General features: G+C 44.1%; 1 protein-coding gene across 1 annotated transcript in view; it reads right to left on the bottom strand.

Annotated features, from left to right (window-relative positions):
* RIMS4 (regulating synaptic membrane exocytosis 4) overlaps positions 1 to 12,470 on the bottom strand; it is a 56,272-nt gene that overhangs the window by 19,181 nt on the left and 24,621 nt on the right. The window contains exon 2 of the mRNA XM_056354203.1: positions 1,790 to 1,931. Coding sequence (XP_056210178.1) covers positions 1,790 to 1,931 — 142 coding nt within the window. The remainder of the gene's footprint in view (positions 1 to 1,789; positions 1,932 to 12,470) is intronic.

Below are 12,470 nucleotides of genomic sequence, written 5' to 3'. Positions count from 1 at the left end.
CATGTTTCAAGAGAATAGAGCCCTCTTAGCTCTTTGTACACTTCGCCCTGTTTGCTTATCAATTGTGGCTCAGACAGATAGCTGCAATTCCCACTGGCTTTCCAGAAGACATCAATTATCCCACCTAAGAACAAAGCATCCAGGAACCACTTAATCACGCTTTTCAGAGAAGTAAGAGGAGAAACCGCCCCATCCCTGGCAGAGGGGCTGGCAAGGATGTTCTGGCAGCGTTCAAGATTGGAATACCAAATGTTAAGACTTGTTCTAATATAGACAATTTGGATTGCAAGACAGGATTTGTCTTCCTTTGTTGAGCTGATAGCTACATGCTGCTGGCCTTCAGGGTAAAACAGTACTTGTATGGGTGCAATATTCTGTTGGCAGAAATATTCTCTCTCCAGGAAAGCCCAATCAAAGCAAGCCAGCATATGTAATGATAGGACACAGACCTTTCGGAGAATTATATCCCTTCCCAGGAGGATAAGCTATGTAAATATAAAAAGGAAAGAATTCTACTCTGCATGAAAGCAGATTTTTACCCCACATTGCCAAGGGACTGAACCTAATCACTAATCCTCTGCATCTCGTAGCAGAGACAGAACTCCAAGCCACAGGACTGTGCTGGTGTAGCAGGAATATTTCCCTGGAGACAGCAGCTCACAGAAGAGATAAGGTACATCACAGCTTTGGAGTGACAAGATTGCTATCGCAGCCTGTGCTTCATTACTATTTCCAACCTTGAGCACAGATCTATGATGCCTTTCCAGGATTAGCCTACTTCTAACGCTAAAGAAAGTCTCTCTTAATTTACAGCCTGTTACTTATTTAACACCAGAATCACATTAATTGAGAGCGTTTTTGGACTATCCCAGCATTTTAGCAGTACATTGTACTTGGAATATCACGTAGGACTAGAGAGAGTGTACAGAGTGATGCCAAGTGTGGTGCCTGGCTAAAACAGAGAACATTTTAGGTATACAAACATTTTCACCTCACACCTAGAAGCACGGAATCTGACGGTATATATTACCTCCTTTTTTAAATACTGGGGGTTTTTCACCTCCAAACATTCCCATGAATAGTCATCTTAATAAAATTATTATAATCTCCATATATGGCTTCAAATAGTGGAAACAGAAAAACCAGAACTGGAGACAAGTCGGCCCCCAAAGTTCCGGCCTAAGGATCCCCTGCCTTGCATTTTGGTATAAAGCCTAAATGCAATAAAGCGTGTTGTAATTTTCCTTGGGGTCAAAAGCCTTTTCTAAAACACATTTTTTTAGGACACTTAACTCAGACGAAACAAAAGAAAATTCATTACCAAAAGTATATGCATGCTTCTAAGTATGTATTTTGGCATGAGAATGATTATTTTTATACTTGCATCCTTTTTATCACCTTAGCACTTACCCCCAAACCAAAGGGCTGTTCTGAAACAGGGGAGGTGAACAAATATTGTGCAACATTAAAAAGTACTGGCTTATAATTTATTACCAGTAACGAGCCTCAGCTACTCACCCTGAATTATTCTTCTAAAGGCAAAGTGGTTAAAAGTAATGGGGATCTGCTTCAGCTCAGAATAATGAGGACACTAAAACAAGTATATAAACAGCTAAAGTATGTCCCAGCTATGCAGGCAGAGAGAACTGCTCTAATTGAATGGGCAGTACACCTGCAGCATAGGCAAGTCAGAAAAACACATCATCTATCATGCTGGAGGGAAATTAATAGGTACATGAAGAACAGCGCATCCCACAAGTGATTACTCAGCTCCCTTTCAGCAACTTACTTTCCCTCTGATCCATAGCTGTTCATGCTGTCCTCAATGGACTCATGGCTGGCCTGACGGACGGTCCGGCTGGGCATTTCAACCGCCAGCCCAGTTTCTGTGCTCCTTTGGATGGCTCCTTTGAGTCTCCGACCATCCCCATCTAGGAACAAAAGGGGGGGAAAAATGGTAGTCAGCTATTGTTCCCAGCACCTTTCACAATGACAGAGTCAAGGAGAAGCAGAGAAGGTCTTTCAGAAGGTCAGCCTGGCATCTGGTAGCCAGGCAGCACTTGGTTCTCACGCAGCATTCAGTTACTCAGCCCTACTTCATCAGCAGCTCCCAGTCAACTTTGGAACAAACTCAGTGCTCCAGCAAGCCAGGGCCCAGCAGATACTCAAAACATACACACCACCCTACCTAGTCCAACCATTTGTACCAATTAATTATGCATCGCGTACAGGTGCATGCAGGCACACAAGCTGGCTATATAGGGAGCTACCAGTTTGGGAACACAGCAGCAGTGACCACAGGCAGAGCCGAGGCACACAGCCCGACCATGCCTCAAAACGTTTCCCAAATCCCATGTTGCTGCCTCAGACTGTGTGGAGCAGCCAAAAGCCACAGGTAAGCACCAAGGCAGCAGAGTGGAGGAAGAGGTCAGGTGGCACCAGAAGTGCTGTGAAGGCAGCAGGCCTTCCCGATGGACCACAGGGGAATAGTTGAGTACGGCCCAAACATTCCCTGGTGGCCCCTGGAAAGGCACTAGCAGTGGAAAACCCTGGAGAGGACTATTCCCCTTCGTACATGCCCTCAGCCACAGCGCAAAGGGAATTAATAGGTTCTGGTTCCCCCGGGGTGCAGTCTTCAGAGGCTCAGCCCTCTGAAATTAACAGCTGCTATTTTCATCTTCCATCTCTAGCAGTCTGTTTCTCAGAACAAACCATGTTATGTAATGAATATGTAATGAATACCATTACCATTAATTGCTTTAGCTGGTGCTAGGAAGCTCCAGATTTCATCCCACATACAGCACTCATCCTGAAACACATCTGCTACAAGTTTTCTGAACAAAGCAGAATTATCTAAATCCTTTAAAGATGCTCGCCTGTTAACCTGATTCAGGCAACAAACCTCTGACCCGCGGTGCCCTCAGAAAACCACCAGCTTTTTGAGTACCACCCGTGGAGAAGAAATGACCCAGCTACTGAGCCTAGAGAACTCAGGATCACCAAATATTAAACAGGTCTTTCCCAGCTACTTTGGGAATATAAGGATATCTGTAATAACCTGTATAAAATACGCAAAATGTTGTTAGTTGTTTTGTGTAGCAAGCTGCTTGACCCAAATTACTTTTATTTAGATCTTGGTGTGAACAGGCACTTTAAAAAAAAAAAAAAAACAAAACCAAAACAGTAAGATATCAGAAATGCTTCCTCCTATCCTACTTCTCAAATTATACCTACACTGAAATGCAAAGAAAAATTTTCCTTAAGTACAGCTATACAGTCCCTTTTCCTCTGGTATCGTGAGGTTTCCAAGTGGGTAAACATGTTGGCTCCAGGGCTCTGTACCAACTGCTGTCCCCACATATGGTGCAGCATGTCCCTATGGGCTAAGAGGACAGAATATGCATGTTCCTGGTCAACACTAACCACAGTTTGTATTGTTTGTGTGCCTAGAGCAACATATGAAGTACATTGTATAAATCAGTAAGTTACACAAACGTAAAACACATTTTTAATGGGCCTTCAAAATCCAAACCTTCAGGCAAGAATAAGAACGTAGGCATCAACGAAAACAAAGCCTTGTGAAATGGCCTCACCTACTCTCCTGACCACTGCAGAACATCTGCAAGCCTCATACAGCTTGTTGGATCCTCTGATGGCCTTTGTAGGTTCCTTTGAGAGCATCCCACATCCTTGTAGGCAGACTTAATGGTCCATTTAATTTGTCTCGCATTCACCTCCACAAACAATCTTTTAGTCACCTACACCCACCGATGTCCATCTCCCCTTCACGTGTGCGCTCTCAGAATATTCATCCTTCTGGTGCCTTTCAAGTTAGTTCTACAAGAGCTTTGGGGTAGGCAACCACAGGCAAAGCAGCAAATGAGAAACGCAGGAAAGAAATTAAAAACACCCTGTTGCCCAATTATGCAGACAATTCGGCTGGCACGGGACAAGTTCAGCTGTAGCACCACAACGCAACAGCTCTGCACTGCTGGCTTTCTGTGAGTGGGTGGCCTTCTAGTGTTCCTGATCGCTGTTACAGCTATGACACATGGATATTCTTATTTAAAAATAAATAAATAAGAAAAAAAAATGTACCAGACAAACTCTGGAAAACAAGACAACAGGAATAGATGACAATAGTCTTTCATTCCTCCCTCCTCTTCCAGACAGAGATGCACAGCGACTCTTGCTCTCACAAACCATCTCCCGTTATTCTGGTAAAAGGTTTCTCCAGCCTTTTCCCAGTCTCTTTTTTTTTCTAGGAGTTTCACTTGAACAGAAGGGGAGTAACATATCTGGCCAGAAAGGCAAGCTCCCATACCACTGCAACCAGAATCAAGACTAAAATAGGATAAGAGATAAGCATCAGCACCAGAGATGCCATCAGAAATGGGATATAGGTTCCTAAACTACCCAATAAACCCTGCAAGTCAAACTTCACCCACAGTCAGCATGTAATAAAAATACAATGTTTTAACCCCCTCAGTTGGGAGAGAAAGGCAGATCAGGAGCAGCACACCTGGAAAGGGTCAGCACAGAAAGGAAATAAATATGGACAAAGCTGCACTGCTTGTCTGTGGACCAAAAACATTTCACAAGCAATAGTCACCTACTGGCAACCTTCTCTGGTCACCGTGGAGCACGGCACAGGGGTTGTGTCTCCGCTCTTGCCTGAAATCTTATGCTTCAACACATTTGCAAAGCAAGGAGGTAAATGACACATGTCTATCTGGGTGTTGCCTGTCAAAACCGTTTGTCTAAATTTAATCGTTAGCGGTATCTGGAACAAGTAAGAGTAGTATCGACGCTTTCTGCGGTGTCACCAGATTTATTCCCTGCACCTTTTCCAGTTAAGCAGTAAACGACAAAGGTTAAGCAGCCAGTCAAGCCTGCAGTGCAACGCGCATCTGAAGAGCAGATTCTGCTTCAGGATGACCTTGGGAAGAAGAAATTTTTTGCTCAAATCTCCAGGATGAAGATACACAGCACCTCACAGGTGCCAAGAACCAGAAGGGACCAGCAGACACATTGCCAAGTTCTCTGTGTTGACAGGCGCTTAGATTTTGCTCTGTTCAGCCAAACAATTTATGTTTGGCTAAAGAATATCTCCTAAAAAGCTACCCACTCTGGAAGGTATCGAGAGATGAAAAATCTGCCATTTGCCTGTGCAGTTTATTTCACTACCTGACATTTAGAGATGTGCCTTAAGTTAGTCTGGTTTCAGCTTTCACCAAGCAGTTTTTTTAATGCTCTTCTCTACTACTAAGGCTGCTTTGTGTTCTCGCTATAAAGACTCTTCTGCGGCGTAATCAAGTCGTCATCTCAATCTTTTTTGACAAGTTAAACAGACCAAACTCTACGTTTTTCATGCTGACATTTCTTTCTCATGCCCTTGAATCTTTTTAATGACCTCCCCAGGTTTAGAATGCCCTTTTGAGAACACGCACAGCAGAACTGGAGACTGCGTTTTAGTGCAAAAACATGTACAGAGGTAAAAATCAGCTTGTGCTCTCATCCTCACTGCTTCTGCTTGCATCTCCCAAGGCCACAGCAAGCTTCTGGTACAGCATCACACCCTGTCTGGACTCAGTGCAGTCCCTGCCTGTCCTGCCAGTACAACCTTTTGGAACATTATATTAAGAAATAAGTAAGAAAAAAACATTTCATTTGAAGACAGTAAAAACTCCAGACAGCTCTATACAACTCCAATACTCTTTACTATCCTTCCAATGTGCATATCACCTGTGAATTTAGTGAGGTTTAAACTCAAGCTTGCTCCAAATCAAATGAAAGTGCTTAATAGCGCCAGGCCTTCAAAAGAGCCTCCTGCCTTTGAGGTTTTTCCTTGACAACTGCTTTTTGAAATGTGAAGTAAGTTTTTAATCTATTTATCACATTTTTTAGGGTCATATTGTTCTAGGACAAAACCCTTACACACTTATCACATTTACCCAGATACTTGCTCCTACTAAAACTTGGAGAAAAAAAGTCTGACAAGACCCATTTTCCCTGAATCTTTCTTGACTGATATTAATTATATTCCGTCATTTTGTTCTTTATTAATTGGATCTCATTATCATGTTTCCCCTTATTCTGTCTGTGAGTGACATCAGATCAACTAAGCAAAAGTTCCCTCCAGACAACCCAGTAATGGATGAAAAGGAGTAAGGTGACCATGCGGGTGCCCTGCACAGCACAGAGCGTTCTTTGGAGAGTTCTCTTCCTTAAATATATTTTCAGCTGTCAATCGCATCAAGAGGCAGCTCTTCTCAGGGATGATACCACTGAGAATCGTATTTACCTTAAACCTTGGGGGTGGGGAAAGTTAAGTGCAGCATTGTCCCCTTCTCTCCCCCAAAGGAAGGGCCACCACTTCTTATATCCTCTTCTACATCAGTCCAACACACCGCTCTTTGAGGCCCTTCCTCTCTGCTACTGACAGGTCTCTCCACACTCTGAGCCCATCAAGTCTTTAAAAATCCATGTGAGTTGTGCAATAGCTCATCACAAGGTCACGATCCTACGATAGATGTTTATTGAGCTGATGCTTCCAAGGGACAGAGTGCGCCCCTTTCATTGTTATCCTTACACTCCCTCCTCTCCCATCGCTTCCCTTCCCCCACCCAGGCACTTGGTACCTTCCTTCTCTTTTCCTTTTTGTTTTCAATTTTTTCCTCCATGTTCGCTCAGTTTGCTGGATGCTGCCAACACAAAAAGAAACCAGCATGATGCATGTGCTATGGACACTCCCAGACTTCAGAATTAATTTATATTGATTTAACCCCCGAGACTAGGAATTGACTGAATTTCAACTGGATCAGCTTTGTTCCTAAATTAACCATCTGCTTCCAAACACAGAACACATTGGTACCCAAAGCACATGGCCACACAGCACCAATACCGGCCACCCAATACACACCAAAGGTCCAGCTAAACAACCTGGTTCGCTTTTTTCCCTTCCCAAACTTCACCTTGGGATGCAAGAGGAAAATCCAGAAGGGAAATCTGTTGGATGCCTCCTTTCAGTTGTTCCTATTGCAAAGCTCTGGAAAAGATAACATTTTATATTTCGAGGAAAGATTAGTCCAAGCTTGAGTGAACAGACTGCATTTCTGTTGCTTTTCTTACCCAAGCCAAGCAGTATGCATCGATTTGCATCCACACATGCTGCAGGGTATCGACCTGGGCAGACTCTGCTCTCTGGCTTCACACCTGGGTTCCTCAGCAAGTGCATTATCTGCTTTGCTCCAAAATGAAGCCCAGGTACAAACCAGCACTTATGAAGCATGAAGAATTGACAAGTCCAGCAACGAAACAGAGAAATCCCCATCTGACAGGCGTTATAGATCATGCAGAAGCAGAGATGAGGGGGATGAACCCTGCAGACAGCATCCAGGGGTACCAGGGGTGCCTGGCTGGACAGGACAGGACCTGACTGTTTGCAAAGGAGACAGGCCCTGAGCTCCGCAGTGGCTTATGCCAAACCTGCTTGCTCTATCCTTGGCTCAGACACGGACTTGCAAGCCCCTTCATTTTCCACAGCCACTAACTTCACTTCTAAGGTCAAAACTAAAGAGTTGATTCTTGCTTTCTTCTCCATGAAGATCTGCCCCGAGAAAGGATGAGGTATGTCGGTTTGGGGCTGAAAACAAAGAAGGGAAAACATCAAACACCCATCTGGATGTTATCACCTGCTGAGATTAGGAAGAAGGTCCCCAAGTCCAACAACTGGTCTTTAGCATGGCTATGGGCAAGAAGTAGTAGAGGGAGTCTCAGCTCAGCACCCTGTGAGACTACCAAAGCACTGACCACTTTACCCACTACTTATTTTCAAATACTCAGAGAAAAGAGCCAGCCCATTAGCTTCTCTGCTTCAAACTTTGCCACTGTATTGTTGTTCCTAATGGGTTTAAAAATAGAAGATTTTCTGTTTAGTCAGATGCTGAATCCCTACAGACATGTGCTAAGATTCGTGTGCCATGCATCAATTCTGAGATTAATAAAATAATTCCACTGTTCAGCTTCAAAGGGAAAAAAGAAAAAAGTCTTCCCACCACCTTGCATGAGTATCCAACACCTGCAACAGCCTGGCACGTGCTGCATGGAGCAGCTGCCGGGGTGGGTATCACAGGCCCTTTTACATCAGCATCTCTGATCGGAGCAAGCCATGCTGCTCCCCCTAAGGGGATGCTGCTGCTGAAGAAGAAAAAAAATATATAAATACTGGATTGTCACTTCAGAATGCAGTTTAACGAGATGAACTCAATCTCATCATGCCTGGCAAGCTCTGACATCCTGCCAAGTATTCCCTACATTGCCATCCTAATGGAGTGTGAATTATGAGCACCTAAAGAGAGGCAGTTTGTACCGTGCTCCAGAACATACCAGGCTATCACCACAGCCTGAATAATCTACCAGCAATGACAGAAAATGGCTGAGGATAAGCAGGGGCACTGAATCAGGCTGTTTGCTTCATTCCCCTTGTCCTAGTTTCAGACACCAATAAAAATCACACCCTTTCTTTCCAAATTAAGCTGAAAATCTTCTATGGGATGGAAAAAATACTTCAACATGTTAATTCTTAATCTGTGCAGATTAAGTACATCTACAGGGTTGGGAAAGGTCAGTCAACTCTTCTTCAGAGCAGCAGAAAATAGTAAAATTAGCAACTATTTGTATTGCTGCGACAGCTACAGACCCCGAGCAGGGCCAGGACACCCCACCTGTGTGGGCAGCCTACGGAGATGCCAGCGAGACACCTCCTCTGAACTGCCACCCACAGCAGAGTCACCAACTTGTCCCACTGCTCCTGGGCCACTGTAATATTTTAGCACCAAAAAAAAGCTTTCTCTCATCCCAGCATTCAATTCTGCCTTTCCTCACCCACACCTCTCGTAGGTTGGCTGGAGCCCTGGTAAAGCATCAATTTTGCTTCTTATCTTTGTGAGATCCATTTCGTATTTTAAACAAGTGTGATATTTTTTCTGCTCCTTTTGAGGCTAAAACCAAATAGTTCCCATGGTACTATTTTTAATTTTGATCTTTTCAATAATTCATCTATATAAAAAAAAAAGTGGCCAAAATTTTCATTTTAAAATGTCTAAAGAAAAAGTTCATCAACTAACATGCAGCCAGGAAAATTACTTTGAGATTTTTTCCTTCACTTACAAAACAGAGAGCACTAACAAACCAAAAGGTAAACATATATATTCCACTGTCAATGACTTTTAAACAGATTTTTGACTACCATAAAAAATTGTTTAGCTTTTCACCATAAAAACCTTACAGTACCATAACACTAACAAAAATGTTCACTTCTTTCAGGGTATTTCATGGGAACTACTTTGCAGCTAGATCCAAGTCTTCAGAATTCTTTCCATGTCTTATTTTGTTTGCAGCAGCAGGACCCAAATAGCTTCATCTGATGGCTGCTTCTGCATTTTTATTTTTATAAGAAAATGGAACACGCTGCCCCCTTCTCTTCCCCCAATCTGCCACGCTTTGCAGGAGAGTCTGATTAAATGAAATGTCCATATGCATACAGAAAATTCACTGCTGCAATATTTCCTCAGCAGCCTAGCAATGAAACCCTGCCCCGTCTGCGTGCCCAGGTCCCTAGGGACCAACAAGCACGGGACTGCTGATGCTGCGCCACTTGTCCCTGGAACTGCTGCATGACCGTGACAGATGTCCCAGGACTTTCTCCATTTTCTGCTTGGGCAAGGAGTGATGACTTTAAAAAAAATTCTATATAATTTGACTATGATATTTATAATGCAATAAACCACATATACACACACACACGTTCTAATTGCACAGCAGTGAGGGGATCCAATCTTCCCACTTCTTGGATTTTGTGGTTTAAGCCTCACTAAGAGTTTAACACACACACACACACCCCGACATCTGCCCACCTTGGCAGCCCTGGGGGTCCACTATCTGAGTATATGCCAAGGCAAGGAAACTTTAGCTGATGGGCTCAGAAAACAGGTACATTTGGCACAGCCTCAGGCAATTAATAACAAATAACTAATTTTATTTAAACTACTATGTTGTAATATTTATTCCCTAGAAGCTGAGGGACACATCAGGCATAGTACCAACAACCAGCTGTGCTTTAAGTGTTCTCAGTTCAAAACTCTTAAAACTTGGCCGGCTATGAGGGTCTGGGCATTAGGAAACCATGAGAAGCCAGAAGGTGGGTGGCTAGTTTGTCTGCCAGGGCCATCCCAGGGCTTTCTTCTTGTTACTTCACAAGGAGGACCAAAGGTGGAGCATATTGGTGTCCCTCTGGCTGGAAGTCCTCCAGCTGACCAACATAAATTACGAAGCCAGGTAAGGATCTCTACTCAGTTGCAAATGAGTTGGACCAGAGAACTCTGTCCTAATTCTGCTGTCCATCTCACACCATCAAAAACTTTGAGGATGCTGCTCGAGTCCAGGATCTGAAATATGAATGAGGCTGAGTTGCAGAAAACCTCTCAGTTTAGAAGAGGATGACAAAAATGAGGTGACTTCACAAAAATAAAGCGGATAGAAAGCGTCACTGCAGGAGATGGATGGCACGAGATGAAAGAGCTGCCCTGCCTCTGCTTTGCTAAGCCAGGCAACTTTGCATGAGACTGTTCTGCCCTTCCTGAGCCCGCAGAACCTGCCTGCTCGCTAACCATACCTCCTGGAGGAGCCCAGCATCCTGCTCTTTGCTCAGTAACTTTTGGGAAGAAAACTGTGGATAAAATAACTTAAGCAGCCTGTTTGCAAGCTGTGTTTTCCTGCTGCAGAAAAGGGCTCAGGTCGTGAGTCTCCTGAAGCCACTGAGAACTTCTCAGAGGAGCGGACACACCTTTCCGCCCAGGGGATTTATAATGCTGAGCTCCAGTGTTTTGCTTTCACTCAGTGTTACTTATAAACTGAGATTACACATCAGACCTTTTCTTCTGGGGACACTAGTCTGGGTCTTTCTCTCTAGCCAGAGCCACCTTTTCCCAGCGTTCGCCAAGTCTGCAGATCTTGCACTGCTCTACCAAACTTCACAGAAACTGGAAAGTATGTGCTACATAGGAACGACAGCGAGAGGGGAGAGGGTGAGGACAGGGCTCTGGCTTAAGTATTGAAGAAATAATTACCTCCCTCAAATCCACAGCTAAGACAAGTAAAGTTTAGTTTAGGTACAGACAGAATTCAGGGAGAAAGAGCTGACAAGGCCAGATTTATTAACAAGATTTTTCCTTTCTGTGCCATCGATGCTCTTTTAGGAGCGAGCCACTTTGTTGAGACCGCATGTGTGTGAACAAAAAGAGCAAGCAATGGTCTTGGCACAGTGCATGAGTCATGCAACCTTTTGTTCATTTGTTATAAACACAATTAAAGACACAGCCACATTTCTTTAACAGGCATGAAGCCATAGAACCCTGGAGTCATTCATAAACTAGAATTGTGGTGCAGAATGGCGCTTAGAATAGCATTTGATTTGTGTTTAGCTTGGGTTGTAATTACTTCATCATATTTTCCTTAAGGAAATGAATGATCAAATTCACAAGGAGTTGACTTTAATTATACACACTGCTTAATAACTTGCGTCCATTTGGAAGCAATTATTTGATCCGCTGTGGAAGCAGAGAGGTGGAGATGATGGTCTGGTTTCCAGAGAAGTTAAACCATTTCAGGCATTCAGCTTCTAATTCCAGGCAGTTTCACCAGACGATACGACTATCAGTGTCAGGCTTCACCATAGGTGCTTCCATGTAATACTTGCAGCAAACACTAAAGGAAGCAAGCGAGCCAGCACACTTTTCCCCTCTAATTGTACACATTGCTTTGACTCACAGAGACATCCTTTGTCAGGTCCACAGCCATGCAGTGCCTGTTGTGCCAGGATGTGCAACCACATCCCACCACAGCTGCACGAAAGGGGACCATTTTCTTCCCAAGTGGTACAAAGAACAGAATGAAGCCCTCCAGTCGCAGCATGCCTGTGATGCCAAAGCGGTGAGCACGGAGTGTGGCTGCGTTTCCCAAAAGCCTGGGGAAGAGCCCAGCCCTTTCCAGCAGGCGGAGAGAGGACCTAGCAGAGCAGTAGCCCAGCTGGCTCACCAGCTACTCCAGCCCACCAACGAGAGCTCTGCTCTTGCAAATGCATCCACTGCGCTCATACCGGTTCTCTCACATGGATCCCTTTTCAGGATCCAGGATCACTTTAATAAAGTGCAAGTGCCTGGTTCTGCTTGGGTGGAGTGAAAGGACAGCACCCTGCCCTTCATGACTCTGATCATTTGGCTGCTGGCATCTCTAGACAGCTGGAAGAGAGGATCAGGCTTTGGTACCCAGAAGCAGGACAGGAGCAACAGTACCTTACAATGTAAAGTGATTCACATGACTAAGAAATCAAAGTGGTCAAAACACCAGTTTTCATAAATATCTTCAACTGGTGACAAGTCGAGCCATTAAACATGGAAAACACCATCCAA

This window comes from Falco biarmicus, chromosome 10 (assembly GCF_023638135.1).
Source record: "Falco biarmicus isolate bFalBia1 chromosome 10, bFalBia1.pri, whole genome shotgun sequence".
Lineage (NCBI taxonomy): Eukaryota > Metazoa > Chordata > Aves > Falconiformes > Falconidae > Falco > Falco biarmicus.
Note: the sequence above shows the minus strand (reverse complement) of the source record. Positions and strands in the feature narration are given on the sequence as shown.